This window comes from Sceloporus occidentalis, unplaced genomic scaffold (genome assembly GCF_023333645.1).
Source record: "Sceloporus occidentalis isolate IW3139 unplaced genomic scaffold, rSceOcc1.0.p SCAF_35, whole genome shotgun sequence".
NCBI lineage: Eukaryota > Metazoa > Chordata > Lepidosauria > Squamata > Phrynosomatidae > Sceloporus > Sceloporus occidentalis.
This window is the reverse complement of record NW_028317015.1, coordinates 5,305,791-5,324,214: the sequence shown is the minus strand read 5'-3', so window position 1 is coordinate 5,324,214 and position 18,424 is coordinate 5,305,791. Positions and strand designations below refer to the sequence as shown.

Below are 18,424 nucleotides of genomic sequence, written 5' to 3'. Positions count from 1 at the left end.
CTTTCCTGGAAAGCTGAGGGATACAGATGCCTAAAGGTCTCCCTCATTCTCAGGGTGAGCTTGTGGAGTCCTAGTGGCATTTATGTATCAGAGCACAATGTGAGGATTCTCCAGTAAGCTTTTACTGAGTCTGTCTCCACAGACTCTTGAGGATGCAGGTTGCAAAGAGCAGCAAACAATATACCGACAATGAATTCATTCTGGGCCATGACATGGTCTGCAGAAAATAGTTCTCCAGGACACACATCATAATAATATAAGGACTATCCCAAGCAATAAGGGACATGTTGACTCTAAGGACATACAGATGCCTATTCATGGTCCTTGCATGACGTATTTGTGTGCCGTTGGAAATATGTTAAATTCATTCTGGGGTTTCTTTGTCAGGTGCTCCTCGTCATTATTTGGAATATTGAAGAAAACAATGTAGAAGTGGGATCATCATCTGAACTTTCAACAACTATTTATGCAAGCCTGCTTAATATGCCATTGTGATTTTAAATGTTGTATATTATATAGACACACTTTGTTGTAGGGTCTTTGTTACATCATTTACTTTATACATGGTATCATAAACAATTACTAATACCCTTGAGAGTTCCAAAATTTTTTTTTTTAAGTTTATGTTAAGATACTATTTTTTTGTCTGTTGCACCTGCTGTACCAGTTATATAAATAACATTTCTAGTTAATATCTACTAATTGCCCTTGTTATGATGATCACTTAATGTATACCTATATTATTTAAATGGCAGAGTAGGAATTGATATGAGTCCTTGAAGGGCTTATAGGGCTTAGGTGGAATCTATGACTGAAAGGTGCTGTTCCACTTCTGGATAAAGTTAAGCCTATAAACATTTGAAGACTTTCATTTTACTCTTTCCCCTGAAGGACCATAAAAAGATGGAGTTTCTAAGGGGTAAGGGGGTAAGAGAGAGGGAGTGACAGGGTATGGGAGGGAGTGAGTATGTATGTATGTATGTATGTATATATGTATGTACATATATATTTCAAGATGGTCAGAAAATACCAGTCCTCCCCTGCTCACTATGTCATTAGAACTGCAAGGACCCTTATTAAAGCCCTGCTTAGGGTACAATGAGGCCTGTGACAGGGACTGTGGAAATACATTTCCATGTCATAGGCTACAGCAGCCTCAGATAGATAATGTCCTTAAAAGTCAGTGAGTGACAAAGCATAGTGCAATAAAATATTTTATTAAATGTTAAAAGATATAAAATAATGTACAGACAACACAAATATATTTTAAAATAATAATATAATTTTGCAAGAGTTGTAATTAAAAAGAGTACAATCCCCTCTGTGGGGGCATGAATGAAGCAGAGTAAACACATAACAAGTAAAGGATTCAAGCAAAACATTATAGATATGTGCAAGGAGCTTTAAAATAAAGAGCCAAGAATAATGCAAAGTTAATGTATTTTGTTAATCTATTAATGTTATTCAAACAATGTGTTAACCTTATTCTGTATTCCCAGCTACCTACTTCTCCTGAACTTTCCTCTCCCTTCCATACCCCCTTCTTATCTGCTTGGATTTCTCTTCATTTTTTTTCCCCTTTCTCCAAAAATCACTACTTTTCTAAAAGTATCACTGTTACTATTTTAAAATCTCTCTTTCTCTCCTTTAAAATACTTGCTTTTTCCATACATTCAGTCACCCCCACCAACATATCTGGAATGAATTTAGGCATACTAAACTAAGTAAAGGCAGGCCACTTATGTATGTAGACTAAGTATATGATATACAGTATTCTTGCCCCCAGAAGGAAAAAAAGGAAAAGCTCCTATGTACGTTACATGATTTTATTTTTATGTCGTTAATAACTTTGAAAATGTAGTTCTGTCTTGAGTTTTGCTGTTCTTTCTTAAATGTTAGTTATCATGTCTACCAATTCTTTTAGATATCATAATGCAGAATATTACATGTATCTAAAATCAGTTCATTCTTAGCCTCCTAAGTCGATTCTCTTCTATGCCTAGAAGAGATGTCACTTTGTCTCAGCAGCTCTGCAGCGATACATTTTATACAGAATTATGCTGCCAATGACAATGGCAGCTCCGGTGATGGCAGCTATAATAAGCCCAACGATGAGTCCCGTCAAGGTCCCTGCCAGGTTCTTTGCTTCTTGATCGGCTGGAAAATAAAGCATCATTAATAGAGGGAACAGACAGTGAAGGCGATACATATTATAAAAGTGATGTAGGACTTATTAAGAAATAAGGTTATGAAACACAGCTTCCAGTATGCTGAATATTATTAATATATATAAATTAATAACTTTCTACTTTAAATACTTTTAAGTTACAATGTCTCCTGTTTATGACATCACTATGAGACACCATACACAAATGAAGTACTGAATGAATAATTTTTGATCTGCCTAGAGTGTTATATGGTAATGATGTGAATGAGGGGCAAAAACCACAAAATGCATTCTTGGATTCTTGAATAAAATATTACTATTAGGTGACAGAAAAAAGGGAGGAAAAAGAAGCCTAATTCCTGGTGTACGGGAATTAGGCTTCTTTTCCCTCCCTTTTTTCTGTCGCCTAATTGCTCTTAAGTATTGACAGTAGAGGTACACAATTATCCTCTAGTTCTCCTAGTTAATTGATTTTTCTTTAAAAATATTCTCCATATAGATTTAAATGAAAAAAAAATCTTACCATTTTCTGTCAGGCTAGAGGAACCGCTTGCTTTATCTGTAGAACAGAATAATTAGAAAAGTGTATCATTGTAGGCACGTTCTATTTGAGGGTGCAGTCTATTATATTAGAGCTGGAGTATTTGTTTTTTAAATCGAAATAGACAATGTAATCCTCACCAGACGTATAGATGGGTCCTGATGAAACAGTCACTGCCTCCACTGTACTTTGATCGTAAACAGCAGCTCTCTTTCGCCTTGAACCTGTGCATGCCTGTTGAAAGATGTTATTAGTAAATGAAAATTTGGGATTAACATGTAAAACTATTTTCATACACTGTTTGCAATTTCGAAAATGTTATTTCTGCTGAATAAAGATTACTAAAATAAAATGGCCTGTTTTGCTACATTTTAGAGGGTAGGGTATGTCTGTCATTGGCTCAGTACAAGCAGAGTCTAAATGTGCAAGCAATCACAGAACCAACTTGTTCTGTAAAACATCTCCTAGAAGAGATAAATGAATATAGTAAAAGTTTGTACTGCAAATTAAATCTTCATAAAACTATAGTTTAATATAGAAATTTAGATGACAATGTGTAAGGGAGGAAGTATTTAAAACTTTCGGCCCAAGAGTTCAGTTATTTGGGAATACTTATTCCGGGAGATAGTAAGAGAGTTATAGAAGACTTTCTGAAAGACTGGAAACAGACAGAATTGTCCTGGTGGGGTAGGATAAACACTTTAAAATCTTATATCCTTCCCAAATGGCTGTATATTTTTACTATAGTCCCTTTATCAACCCCCCAAAGTTGACTGGATATAATCCAAGCAAGCTTCCCTAATTTTGTATGGAAGAAACCCAGAGTCAATGTAAAAACTCTCTCCACCCAGACAGCTTTGGATTTTGATAGAAACAAATTCTTGTATACCGATTAATTTTAGCCAATTTTATATTTTGCTAATCTAGAAAATAAAATATCATATAATATTGTTTTGTCCCAACTAGTTCAAACTTAAAAAGAGATTGGGCCTGGTGAATATGGTTTTATACACACTAAAATTGACAGATTTGACATTAATTATAGAAGACATTTCTTTAATGCTTTGGATAGATAAGGGATTATTATTTGTTAAATATCTTCATGTTGATAATAAAATTTAATTTCTGTCTTTTATTCTTGTGCAATTAAAAGAAATAAATAAATAACTCTTTTAAAAAAATAAAAAATTACCTGATTTGTCATTGGTGGCATTTAGTTATTTAAATTTGCTTTACATTTAAAAAGATAAACACAGTGTTTTTCATCATAAATACTTCAGTAATGTTTATTGCCAACAACTCACCTCAAGATACTGCAGGCACTTATCAGGCAGGCAGAGTCTGGTAACACAGTGCAGATATATTGATGATGTTTTTTGCCCACTATGTTGCACAAAGCGGAATGTCTCAAAGCTAAATTTGGCAGTTTTATTTCTACCATTGGAAATAACCGATGTCCTATTTTGCACATTACACCTATGCCAAGAAGAATGGGAAAAAAATATTATTTTTTAAGTACCGTAGTTAATCATTAATTTGCTAGTATTTGCTAAGACTATACAAGTGGTTTAATCATTGAGATTCATAAACATTAGGTGCAAAAGGCTGTACAGGATGAGAAGTGGTCACTGGGATCATGTCTAAGATACGTTTTTCACATTGATGCCTAATGGGCCTAATTTATGAGGAATTCCTGTTTTCCTTTGTTCTGCATGGACTCTGGTATATTGTACAGCAGGTAAATTGATTCATACTTTATTCTAGCTATTTTTTGTTGCAAAAGTTAGAAAACTAGACCTATATCTGTTTTCTTATACTAAAGCAGGCAATGTACTTAAGTGTGCTGATAAGTAAGTAAATGATTTAGTGGAAGTGCAAGTGACCCCGCACATCTAAAAACATTGCAAGTGGAACTTGAACTGAAGTCACATACTGAAATGCTACAGCTACGCATACACTGACCTCTAAACATTTTACACGCCTGGAACGGTTTACAGTGGTTGTTTTCTTGCAGTGAATACTGTTGCCGCTTTGTACAGTATGCTTGATTGTTGATGCTGCATCACTGTGCAGTACTTACAAATGTATGGTTTTTTTTATGCTTTAAGTCAGCGGTTCTCAACCTGTGGGTCGCGACCCCTTTGGGGGTCGAACGACCCTTTCACAGGGGTTGACTAAGACCTTCGGAAAACACATATTTGACAATATATAATTACATAATTTTATGGTTGGGGGTCACCACAACATGAGGAACTGTATTAAAGGGTCACGGTATTAGGAAGGTTGAGAAACACTGCTTTAAGTGGTTATGCTGTTCATGTCTGCATTCTCCATTACATCCTAATATGCCTTGCAAACATGCACAGTAGATTATCAGCCATCACATTTTATGGTTGTACGAGGAAAGCTAACTAGGAATTAGCAATTGTTTGTGAGGGTGGATGATGCAGTGTTAGTTTTAAGAGGATATAGGTGTCTCACATTACCCCGTGAATAAGCTGTACTTATCACTTGGGGATGCCGATGTGACCATAGGTGATGGAGTAGCAAAACAATGGTCCAGCATTACATTGAAGCTGAAAAGAAGAAAATACTTTCTTATTATGATGCAATTATATTTTTTCTAAAGAGATACAAAAAGCCATCTACAGATACTGCAGGTGTTGTAGTATGTGAAATTTTATTGTTGAAACAGTAAGTGACACTATATGTTTCAAACTGTTTATAAATTATAATAGTGTAAATAAAGATATATATATATATATAGTTCCCCAAAGAAGTTTAAGATACATGTGGATCAGGATTCTTTGGGTAAAATATAGTCACATAAGCTTTCAGGTCCTCGGGGGTCCATAATGTCTCCCAACAGCTTATGTGATCCTGCATTTTAATCTCTAAACTTTGGTCTCTTAAATATGCAATAATTCCTACAATTAAAGAGTTGTTAAAACTACGGTAATAATAATAATTAGCAAACATTTTGCAAATCTGCAGTATAAACCATAAACTTTTGTAGCCATATATATATGTATATGTTCAAGTGTAATAACTGTAGTGACCATTTACCTTGTTGATGGGTTATTGAGAGACACTTGTACATAAACTTTTTGCCTTAAAGGGTAAACGGTTCCATTTAAAGGTTCTGCATTAGAAAGCTCCTGATCCTTAAAATAAATAGATAGGTGATTATTGCTGAAAAAATATGAGATAATATAAGGAAAATATGAGATAACGTGTCTTTCGGAAATGTGAGAATGCTGTTGAATTATGTAAATATCAAAAATAAAATTTACCAAGGGTGCCAATACTTGTGGAGGGCACAATATATATATATATATATAGAGAGAGAGAGAGAGAGAGAGAGAGAAAGAGATAGAGGGGGGAGCGAGAGGGAGGGAGAGAGAGAGAGGAGCGGTGGTCTCTGAGAAGGAATAACATTATAGTCAATTTGCAGGTCATTGAGAAAGGTTTGCAAAGTATTAAAAGCTATTATTGGAGATATAGACTAAACAGATAAGGTGACAATGGTACGTGACTTTTTCTGTTCTTTCTAGAGAGAAATATTATATATGTGTGATCCGGCTCTGGTTTGACCTAAGCCAGGTCTAAGCCACATCCTAGACTCAACTCATGTGGTCACGGATGAGTTAAGCCTATGGATCCGTGGAAGGGTTAAAGTGCCTATGTCTGAAGCTTGCACAGCTATCGCAAGTAGAATTCATAGCACAATGTATTTTAGTAAGCATTTTATTACTCACGGTGAAAAGCTGCATACTCAGAGTGCTGATAAAGCTGCCATTATTGGAATTGACAGCCACAGCCCCAAATGACCTGAAATATAGGAAACATTGTAATTATCAAGCCTAACAACACTTGAATATGAAATAAATAATGTACACTGACTATTTCTGCCTGTAGTAGAATTATAAACTATACATGTTCTACATATTTTTTTTCTACATATTTAAATAAAATATTTAACTATTATTTGTGATTTGGCAGAATGGTAGATACTTACGTCAAAAGCTGGGTATTGTTTAACATATACTGGAGGGGGTAGTAGCACGAGAAGTTATAATACAGGTTGGTGCTGAATGTGACAAGTCCGCTGTCCTCAGCAGATGGCGAATCCACGAATCCAGAGATGGCCACTGTTTGAATGTTGGAATAGTCACTGAAGGCACCACTTCCAGCTCCCTCTATGATCTGAGGGGTGGAGGTAAAATAACTTAGAGCTTCTGGCAGTACTAAAGGATAGCCTTCATCCTACTAGATGATAATTTTATATATACATTAATAGTGCCATCATATTCTGCAGCACGGTGGCCCCTTAAACTTTATGATAGCAAAACAATATAACAGGGTCATGCACATGTGGATATACGGAGGTAGTACCTCTTCTCATTTCCTATCTATTTCTTTTTTTTTACATATTTCTAACACTACCCATTTTTCTTATTAAACATTCAGGATTTATTCCACACATTCTCTAATAAATGTTACTTTTATCCAGGGAAGTACACTTACCCTACATACTCATATACTGCTTCCATCTCAATTTGTGTCTTTATTTTTCCTTTCCATATTGCACTGGGATATATATCGATTGTTTTGGGGTTTATTTTGAAGGAACAGCCTAGTCTTACAATTGTATTTTTTTAATGCATGTTAGAGTCCTTTTGCATGGACTCCAGTGCATTTTACTGTATGCAAATTGGCAGGGATGGGCAAAGTGTCCGTACAAGGTTTGTGAGGTCCATAGAACATCATTAACTTGTCCACCACAGACCCCAGTAAATGTCCTCCATGAGCAATGTTTCTGCCTACCCCTGCAAATTAATGAGGGCATTTCATAGTTACTGGAGTTAGAAAATGAGACTTCTTTCTCGTTTAACTCATCTCTGTTTCTAGCATATTCTAATGGAAAGACAGGAGAGGGGACAGAGTGACACCTACAAATTTTAAAACGTTAATTGTTAAGACAGCTCTTATTTAGGATTGTCATAGGGCCCCATCGCTAGAACATAGTAGACCAAAAATTACATTATATTACAGGTGTCTTTTCTAGGCTTCCAGTCTGAGGGCCATAGGTGTCCTATATAGGATATGTTATGATGGTCTGAAGCCAATCATTTCATGAATGTCTGTGACAGATCTAAAAAGGCCCTTGTAAATTTGGTTTAGTTTTATTATTGTTGTAAAAAGATATATATATAGATAGATATATATATATATATATTCATGTATGATTGAATTTGGTAATAACATTCTCTTCACGCTATACAATTTGCGGATTCAATACATAAAAAAACAATAGTTTACTCACTTGGATAATGTTTCCACATTTATTACCACTGGTGTCATCCACAGGTAGGATAAATTCCATGAATGGGCTTCCAGTTGAGTTATTCATGACACCCAAACACTCGGTGACATTTTGTTTGCCATTAAGGGCCAGTTCAAGTGGATTGAAGTTTGCATACCACACAGGGCAAGCATTTATAGATAAGAGAATATCTTTTGGGCCACAGGTTACAGCAATGTCGCTATTGTCTAAAACAAGAATGACGTTAAAAATAAAATCCAATTTAAATTGAAACCAATATGTCCACAGAAGCGCTTCACATATTTATCTAAATGTTTAATTATAATTATCGGCGATTTCTCCTTTTGTTTTCTGCAACATTTTAAGATAAATTAAACAATCTAAGGAAATTATCATCCAATTCTGAAACCTCCAAAAATTGAGGTAGAGCTACATATCATGTAAGTAAAAATTGGCAGGAGCATACATAGCATTTATCCCTACGATTCTCAGACATTTAGTCATATATATCACAATATACAGTATAGACAAATGTTTTTATTAACATGACTGTTACATTTACCTGGAAGTCGATCATAGGCGCTCGAGCACGCGTCCACAAAATATCTCTCTGTGGATATAATCAACAGCAGGAGCAGTGGAAACCACATCCTTAAATGATGGGTCATTCTGTGAATAACAAGGAGTCTACAAAAGGAAGGAAATTAATTGTTCACGCCGTTAATGATGTGTGTACATATATAGCGTAAATGCCTCTACATGGTCACATACTTACCGGTTTCAGAATTACCTGCTCTTGAAGGCATGAAATGTGAAGATGCGCTATGGACTTAAAACACTTATAAAGGGTTTGAAAAAAATAAAACTGGTTTCAGGAATTTTAGCCTTATTTTAACTGGTGGACAAGGAGCAGTTTTGAATTTCATCTAGAATTTCATACCTTTTCATCTGTCATAACCAAACAAGATGTTCCATTCCCACCAAACAGGAGTATCATGACTGCATCACACCCCTAAAGTATATGATATATAATAGAATACTGTTAATAGTAATGGACTTGCTGTACCCTAATTTATCATTATTTTTCAGTTTCTACATGGTTCTATACATTCTGGTAATTAGTTTATTGTATCACATATAAAATCAATCTTATTACTGTCTTATTACTTGTTTATGTTAAACAAATCATATATAAACAAATTAAATATGTCATTCTAAAAGGGATTTTAATCACAGAAATGATGCAAAAGATTGTAACGTTTACCATTGTAGGCAACAGTCTTTATTTTGACAAAACGAAAAAAAAAAAGGTTCTTTACATTGTCGACTATAATTGTAAGACTGCATGTAAAAAGTTGTATGAGTCTAGGCGAAGGGGTATAACTAAAAACCATGGGGCCCTGGTGCAAGCAATTCCCCCGGGTCCCCCAACTTTAACAACTTGTCTGTGGCTTCTTTGCTCCTTGCCCCCTTCCAACATACAACATATATAAACACACATTTCCCAAATGACACACACTTACCATACTCACTTCCACACACTCCATCTCATCCCACTTACACAATTACACATCCATGCTCACACACAATTACAATTTGTATCTGCCATCTGTCTCCTTGTCCATTAAAACTGGGAAAACATGTAGCATGTGAAGGTTTCAACATAACAGAACATAAGCGATGGCTGAACAGGAGCGTAGTTGATGCACTGTGTCCTTCCTTGTCTATCTTTTACATGAAACAAGTTTAATAAACATCAGTAAAGAGAGTAGTCCCAAGATAACTCAATTAATTGAAGACTCTATTCCTATTCAAGGAAAAAAGTTGTCATTTTCCCTAAATGTAAAAATATGGGAAATAGCAGGATAAAGAGTTTTTTTGCGATATCAGATAAAGTAGAACTGGGACAACTCTGAATGCTTCCTTTAATATTTGAAGGCTTTGACAGAGATTTGTTGTCAGTTGAAGAACTAACAACCTAGCTAGTATATACAGTAAAATAAATCATATTTTGGTGACATTGTGTATAAATAATTCATAATAAATGACAATGTTAAGAAAACAAAGGGTATTTTTAAGAAAGACACAAGAAACCAGTTTCTGTGTGCTGGGCTCCACCTTGAGTCCAGATAAATGCATATTACACACTACATAATTTTTGTTTTCTGTAAAACTGTGGGAATTATATTTTTATTATTGTGCAGGGTGATACTTACTGACTAACAAATCCTTCTTATAATTACGGCCCTAATTGTGCAAAAAAGAGAAAGGTTAATATTAGACTTGGGCACCAGGGGGCTCTTCGTGTTCGTCTTCATGCTCGTCCTTGGCAAAAAAAAAATCTTCGTATTCCGCGAATATTCGCCCGTTCTTGTCTTCTCTTCGGGCGAATATTCGTGGACATTCTTCGTGTTCGTTTTTTCTTTCTTATAAGGGGTTAATACGGAGTTAACGCGTACCGCAGCAGCTCTGGCGCCAGGAGTTTAAATGTCCATATGAGCAACTCTATTAGTCGCCAGCAGGGGGCTCGTCTGCCATCAACAAATGGTTGATGGCAGACGAGCCCCCTGCTGGCGACCAATAGAGTCACTCGTACAGACTTTTAAAATCCTGGTGCCGTAACTTGGCCGGGAGTGACTACTGCTCTCCCTGCTGCAACAGTTACGAACGACCAATAAAGTCGCTTGTACGGACATTTAACTGATAGAGCAGGGACACCACTGGTCTCTGCTGGACAAGTTGCTGCATTAGGATTTTAAAAGTCTGTACGAACGACTCTATTGGTCAATCGTACAGACTTTTAAAATCCTGGTGTCGTAACTTGTTGCACCTTAAGGAGTTAAGGGCCTTTAACCTACGGAATTCCGCTCCCGTTATCTAACGCAGCATGGCAGGGGTTAACAGGAGTGGAAATCCATAGGTTCGCTGTCAGGAGTTAAAAAGGCCGTGCGAGTGAGCCTATTGGTCACCTGCAGGGTCTTCCTCTGGCATCAACAAATTGGTTAATGCCAGAGGTGGTCCCTGTAGGCGACCAATAGGCTCACTCGCACTACCCTGTCGCCGAACTACAGATTTCCGCTTCCGTCAACTACCGCGATGCCGCGAAGATAAGGTAGGCTAGATGGGGAAGGGACCGGGGAGATTAGTAGACGAAGACGAACACGAAGATTCTTCGTCTTGTGTGTCTTCATCTTCATCTACGTTTTACCTCCACTGTCTTCTCCTCTTCATGTCTTCATGTTCGCCCAAAGACGAATGCACAAGTCTAGTTAATATGCACTCTGCCATGAGACATACACCGATCAGCCATAACATTATGACCAGTGACAGGTGAACAGAATTACACTGATAATCTCGCTATCATGGCACCTGTCATTGGGAGGGGTAATATTAGGCAGAAAGAGTTGACATGTTAGAAGCAGGAAAAATGGGCAAGCGTAACGATCTGAACGATTTTGACAAGGTCAGAGCATCTCCAAAACTGCAGCTCTTGTGGGGTGTTCCCGGTCTGCAGTGGTGAACCAGTGAAAGGATATTTGGCAGCCAAGGCCCATTAATGCAGTTGGGGAGCGAAGGCTGGCCTATGTGGTCAAAACCACTCTTATTGCTGAAAAAGTTAGTGCTGGTTCTGATAGAAAAGTGTCTGAACACACAGTGGATCGCAGTTTGTTGCATATGGGGCAGCGTAGCCACAGACCAGTAAGGGTGCCCATGCTAACCCCTCTCACCTGCCAAAAATGCCTACAATGGACATGTGAGCAAAAGCACTGGACCATGGAGCAATGGAAGAAGGTGGCCCGGTCTGATGAATCATGTTTTATTTTTACATCACATGGATGGCTGGGTGCGTCACTTACTTGGAGAGTGCATGGCACCAGAATGCATCCATGGAGGCCGCACGCCGCACCTCACAACTAATAGGACATATAGGATCTGCTGCTAACATCTTGGTGCCAGATACCACAGCACACCTCCAGAGGTCTAGTGGCGTTGACAGATCGGGGCTGTTTTGGCGGTAAAAGGGGGACCTACACAATATTAGGCAGGTGGTCATAAAGTTATTGCTGTATGGGGATTTATTTTGATTGCCCGAACAATATTTTTCACACCAGCCAAATTATTAGAATATTTATTATATATATTATATTATTTACACAAACTGGACAGGCTGCTTACAATTTAAGGTGAAGAAACACTGAGAGAGAGAGAGAGAGAGAGAGAGAGAGAGAGAGAGAGAGAGAGAGAGAGACAAAAATAGGGTAACAAAATTTGATGCAGCAAGCTTTGTGTAGCTGAAACATACAAGTCTTTTTATTAAAGGGAAAGTTGACGGGACAGTTTGCAGGAGAGTTGTGGTATCAGCTCCTTGACTTCACTATACCTTATGAAGAGGTGGACCCCAGTAAGACTACCTTGAGAGGTCTAGTGGAGTCCATGTCTCGACGCGTCAGGGATGTTTTGGTAGCAAAAAGGGGACCTACACAATAGTAGTCATAATGTTATGGCTGATTGGTGTATGTCTCAGGGTAGCGTCTATATACCTTTTGAGGGCCAGTTACCTATTCAGCACTCAAGTTTAAATGCTAGTTCATTAGGTTACCTGAGTGAGGTGTAAGTATCACCTCACTTTGGCTGATAATTTTAGGATGGCTCCAGCTTAGTTTAGTGGTCATTGACTTCTATTATTATTGGTGGTTATATATAATCTGATACATTTTTATTATGTTCTCTTCTTTATAATTCACATGCTTATCTACTATGGCCTATGTTTTCGTTCAAGTCCCTTGATCAGCTAACGATAATAATGGTCAATCATCAGTGTCTCCTGGGGACAAAGTAGTCAATCACAAGGATAAATATAACCAAACACAAACATGTCACATGGGCTTTTCTGTAGTGGATCAGATTCTTGGGAGAGTCTGGGGTTGTAAATGCTGTTTCAGCACAGATCACATTAGCAAAAGATGGGATTCGAATTTAATACTTTCAGATGACTTACCGATGTGCCTTTGTCTGCTCCAGAAAAACAGATTGAATTGTGGGAGCTAAAAATTTTGTTTGGATATGTGTGTCAAGAGATTGTTTAATTAGTGTAATGGGTGACAGGGCTGGTCTGGCCCACCAGGATACCGGCGTGCACGCACCGCGCCACCCAATGGCCGTGCCCCAGCTATTCGTCCCACGTCTTAAAAGGGGTGGGACAAAGAGCTGAGGCACGGCCATTAGGCGGCAAGGTGCGTGCACGCCGGTGGAGGCGGCCAGTATTAACAGCCAAAAGTTTCTTACGAGAATATCGTGATCACTGTTTTGCTGCACTGAATAATGGAACATTTTCATCTAAAAACGTTTGCAGCAGCAAATGTTTTGATTCCATTATGTGTAATGTATTTAATTTATTAGGGCCTTTTAACACTTTTGCTTTCTGGCATTTTAATACAAATAATGTGATAAAAATTATGTTTTATAGTTATTTGTATGCCAAATAGTGTGACCCGGGTATGTATAAGGGGTGCGCATGGGTACAATATATGGGGCTGGTCTCCAAATTTTTCCAGGGCTGCTTTTCATTCCCAGGCCGGCCCTAATGGGTGATTTTTCTGTTTGGTACAAAGTTAGGAATAAATGCCATGCTAACAATATACTCCAGGAAAACGTATTTTATTGACAAAGCAAAGGGCAACAAACAATTTAATTCATTATGAATCTCTGTAGTGAAATTTTCAGAAGATAATGACAGCCTCCTAAGGAAGTCCTGTGAAATTCTTCAACATGTGTCACCTGAAGCAGTTGTGGTATTGCCTTTCCTGCCTTATTACTGGCAACTCAATTTCTTGAGAGTTGCATATATTTCTAGAAAAGGAGGAAAACCCATAGATGAACATGTTTACCCATTGTACAGTGCTGTGGAATGATAGCAATATCTAAAGTTTTTTGGGGGGGCTGCGACCAAATAATGAGCCCAACACCTTCCTTCACACATATAGATCTTTCCGGGCTGCACTACCTTATCTGTGTTCTATCTTGTATCCATTACCCATAGTGAAACCACTAAGCACTGTGCTAGTGCACAACCTATATGCATTTCCAGTAGTGTACAGGTTCCAAATACATTGTTATCAATGGGTTTTGGGACCGCCCATTGTCCTTAAAGTGTTAAGGACATGAGCAACACTAAATGAAATGTCTTTGGTTTTTTTTTTACTTTCTTTATTTGCCTGCACAGGAGCCTCAGTGAACAAAAGTTTATAGCTTGTTCCCTTTAGTATCACTTAGCACCAAAGTGATGTTTTTATCTTAGGCAAGTTATTTTCTTTGGTGGCGCTATCAGGGAATTGTTTCTGGGGAAGGCTTGGGCATTTTACTCCACCAGGCATAGCATTTCTAATGCTGCATTTGAGTATAAACATGATAAAATTTACGTTTATAAATACATCCTCACGCCTCAATATGACCGCTGCTAAAAAGAAATAGTGTGTTCAATTTTACTACATGTTTTTGGAAAACCAAATGGATCCTTGCCATGGATAGATTCATAGTTTAAGTTTATGACCCTACAAGCTCCAACATTCCTAAAAAAACCAAAAACAAAGGGTACGTTATAGCCCTAACCTTATGCACAACAGAAACTGAATGAATAGACAATTGTCTAACAGGTGTCATGGCTTGGAGCATGATTCATGGAATTAGAACAATAGAATATTGTGTGGGAACTAATTTCACAACATGTCTAAAAGTCAGTTAGAATAGGGCGTGTGCACCCGTATTACATTTCTAAAGTAACAATGGAAACTAATATACTCAGCGACGGACACTCTAGATTTCCAAAGAAAGAAAAAAAAAAAAAAAAATTTAAACGATACTTACCACGTACTCTAGCTTCACAAAATTAGCTCACTGACAAATAGTATATGATTTTAAGGACTGCCTTTACATCATTTAAACTTGTGGCAAGCAGCCCATTAGAATGTACAAACTACATCGGGGGGAGAAGAAGAAGACAACTCCCAAACAAATGACAGCAGGTACATCTCCCTGTTACTACACAGGAGATCAGGTTGTAATACTGTTGGCAAGGAATGCCTGGTCACAGAACCAAGCATTCCCTTCCATTAGTGGTCATTGCCGACACCCACAGAAGTTCGCGTCGACAGGAGAGAGACTCAGTGCTCTTCCTATTGCTGGCTAATTGGCCGGGTATAATCTCTTATAAAAATTATATAATAAATATTATTGGTTGTCTGTGGAGTGTGTATTACATAAAATATTGAACCTCTGGTTGTGAAAATCCTGGGCCTAAAGAGGTTGCAGCAAATTGTGATTCGGAGGCAAGCATGCAATATCCCACCAGAGTTTACAGCAACATGGCTTTAAGCAAAATAGACATCTAGCATTCTAGATGACCATGTCCTAATACAAAATAAGGGGGGGGGGGGAGATAAAACACATGACACATGAAGTTTAAAAGTGAATCAGGTTAATTTATTCATTTTTTATAAAAAAAAAAAACAAAACATGTCAGACCATAGTTCACATAAACAAACATTCATAAAACATATAAAATCTGTTTTCATAAAAGCTTATATTTCATAAGTTTAAAAAGTTATTTTAAGTGCTAAGACACAAAACACCTTAATGTTATCGCTTTGCATTCACCCAGTGGTATCGGTCAATCCTAGGACCTGAAAAAGCAGACTGCCTGAAGGATTTGTAGCTTCTTTGTGGAGGATAATATCCAGCAGCCTGATGCTGATGGTATCCATCACTTGAGTAATTCTTTCTACGGGGAAACTGGGACCAAGCTTGGATTGCAGGAATGTAGTCTTGAGACTATAAGTGAAATAAAAGATGCAATTTGAGAAACATAAGTACAATTTGACCAGCTAGAATTTTGGTTATAAAAGTACTTTAACGTAGACAGAGCGAGAATGAGAATCGGGATCACTGGGGCAACTTCGTTCCAGGCAAAGAGACTATATTGTCTGAAAAGAACAGTGTTTCATTAAGACTAAATGAAAGATGTACTGCACTGGAAAGCCACTGATCACACTATACTACCATAAAAAGCACAGTCAGGTTTGAGTAGTCTTCATCCTATAAGGACCCAGAGGTGGTCAGCTACAGACATGCTGCCATCTTCTACATACACAGTATTCCATTCCTCCTCCCCCCCCCCGGGGATGAGAATACCTGATATACACTGTTGGGATTGCTCACAGTAGGAATGGTCCTTGGTTCTTTACTGGTCTCCTCATCTGAGGATGTGCCAGAGTGATAGTCAGAGGTTGCCTTTTCAACAGCGCTGCTAATGTGTTTGGATACATTAGGATCTTCTTTTCCCATGAAGCTTGCAATTGTGAAAGGACTATTTTTCTCCCCATACCTTTATCGAGAACATGCATAAAAGCCAATTAGCAACAGGTTAATGCTCTATAACAGGAACCAGTAAAGCACATGGCCTCAAGAGAATTACCTGCAGCACACTTCAAACGGATCTACCCATATGGTCATTTCTTTTGGTAAGCCAAGGTCATTGAAGTCCACGTCACTCTCTGCACATGCCTGTTCCAAGACTGAGTCTATATATTGATGCACATTTATCCTTATGCATCTGTAAGGAGTAATCTTAGGTCAGATCTGTGGCAATGGTTATCATTCATTTTCAGAGCTACATTGGCAGCAAGGTATAGCCAAATTACATCACTAGCACTACAGAATTAAAGCATTTTTAATATACCCCTACCTTTGGGGGTTATGATAACTGTATTGCCTGTTTTGTCCTAATGATCTTACCTGAATGCTTGTCCTTTCATGGGATTCTCTGTATACCAGTGAGTTTTATACTTTGCAAATAATATGGTGGTGAGCATGGCTGCAAATTTTTCTATTTTCGGTTTGGTCAGCTTTCTGTGCTTTTTAACCAGCATTGTGATGAACACAACCGTGGCAGCAATTTCTTCTTTCATTTTTTGGTTCTTACTTATAGCACAGTAGCTGCAAAATAGAACAGACATTATGAGAAAATGGCAGCCACCATTTAGACATGCAGCATAAAATGAAACCCTTACCATAATGCCATCTATTACTGCATTAAACATTAACCCATCTTGCACATAATTTAAGAGACCTGCTTGAAACAATAAGTCCAACATGATAGACTCACACAAGCACCCAAGTGTTACAGTTCATGTAAAAAAAAGTGGGGAAGTCTTTAATAAGGTATAGTTGCAGTAGCCTCTTTTCAAAAGAAAACCAAACTCCCCTGCAGGATCAGCACAAGAAATAGCCCAACTTAACTTTAACAAGTCATGCACTAAACAGATGTAAGTTGTGTTTTGTATTTAGCCTTCTTATATTTTAAGAAGGGGGGGGGGTCAAAGGCATCTGCATGACAAGCTGCAAAGAAGGTTCTTCAAGTCTTCTTACACTACCAAAGATCATGCTACTCAGCCCATACTCACCTGAGCCCAAGTGTCTGTGTTGGTAAAACACAACTCCCAAGTTCTTCAATAAATAGGAACCACCCCATTAAGCTCAACCACACACAGGTGTTGTGCATGTCCCTGATTAGAAACCAATAGATGTGTATTAAAGTTAGAAACATAGAATTTGATAGCGCTTAAGAACCATTTGGCCCATCTGGTCTGCTCAATATTATAGTCATTATGGATCATTGAAGCTAGTTTGGTGCTTCCAGGTTTACTATTGAGAAACATATGACTAACAAATACACAAATAAAATAATTTACCCACCATGTCCAGTTTGTCAATATGGAGCTCTTGAGATGTGTAACAAGCTTATTATACATATTATCCTTACTAGACTGTTAGTATGGGACTTCTTATATTGTCATGCCATTATTACAGCCATTTGGTTGACATCATTAACTGGTCACTACAACAGGATCTTTGTCATAAACTATTAAAGAGTTAGAAGTATTACAAATGCAGATGACAGGTTTCCCAGTTCCCAGGTATGAGCATTTTACCACGTGGGTTAAATGAAGAGCCTGTCCCAGTTTGCAGGTGATATATAGGTTGGGTGAAGTGTTCAGTTATATGGGGACTAAGAACTTTACTTAATAGCATAGACTTGTCAAAACAATATCCCTGCGAAAAATAGGTTAAACATAGTCAAGCAGATTATAGACTGGGGATGTTTACAAGTATACCTTCCATAAAGGAAGCACAGTTGCAGCACAATCGTTACATGGCGCCGATGTATAATCTGACTACATGTATACTGTCTGAACAGAGCAGTGCTGTACTAGATGAGTGAAAATATGAAAATGGTCCAATTTTATAGTTAAAGGTGCTTTTCCACTAAAAAATCTACTTAGATCACTCCTGGGCAAGGCATCAGCAGTAGTGTTGTTCACTCCTGGCACACGTT

At 37.7% G+C, this 18,424-nt stretch overlaps 2 protein-coding genes across 2 annotated transcripts; both read right to left on the bottom strand.

Annotated features, from left to right (window-relative positions):
• Positions 1–2,011: 2,011 nt before the first annotated feature.
• Positions 2,012–8,684, bottom strand: LOC149298013 (zona pellucida-like domain-containing protein 1). The gene is made up of 8 exons (XM_089487875.1): positions 8,597–8,684; positions 8,035–8,261; positions 6,727–6,914; positions 6,467–6,539; positions 5,775–5,872; positions 4,013–4,184; positions 2,849–2,942; positions 2,012–2,157 (listed from the first exon to the last, which is right to left on the bottom strand). The coding sequence occupies exons 1-8, from the start codon at positions 8,682–8,684 to the stop codon at positions 2,012–2,014; spliced, it is 1,086 nt and encodes a 361-aa protein (XP_089344001.1).
• Positions 8,685–15,669: 6,985 nt separating this feature from the next.
• LOC149298012 (maternal B9.10 protein-like) lies at positions 15,670–16,997 on the bottom strand. Its single transcript, XM_089487991.1, has 4 exons — positions 16,825–16,997; positions 16,505–16,642; positions 16,222–16,414; positions 15,670–15,861 (listed from the first exon to the last, which is right to left on the bottom strand). Exons 1-4 carry the CDS (start codon positions 16,995–16,997, stop codon positions 15,670–15,672), a joined length of 696 nt encoding a protein of 231 aa, XP_089344117.1.
• Between the last annotated feature and the right edge of the window lie 1,427 nt (positions 16,998–18,424).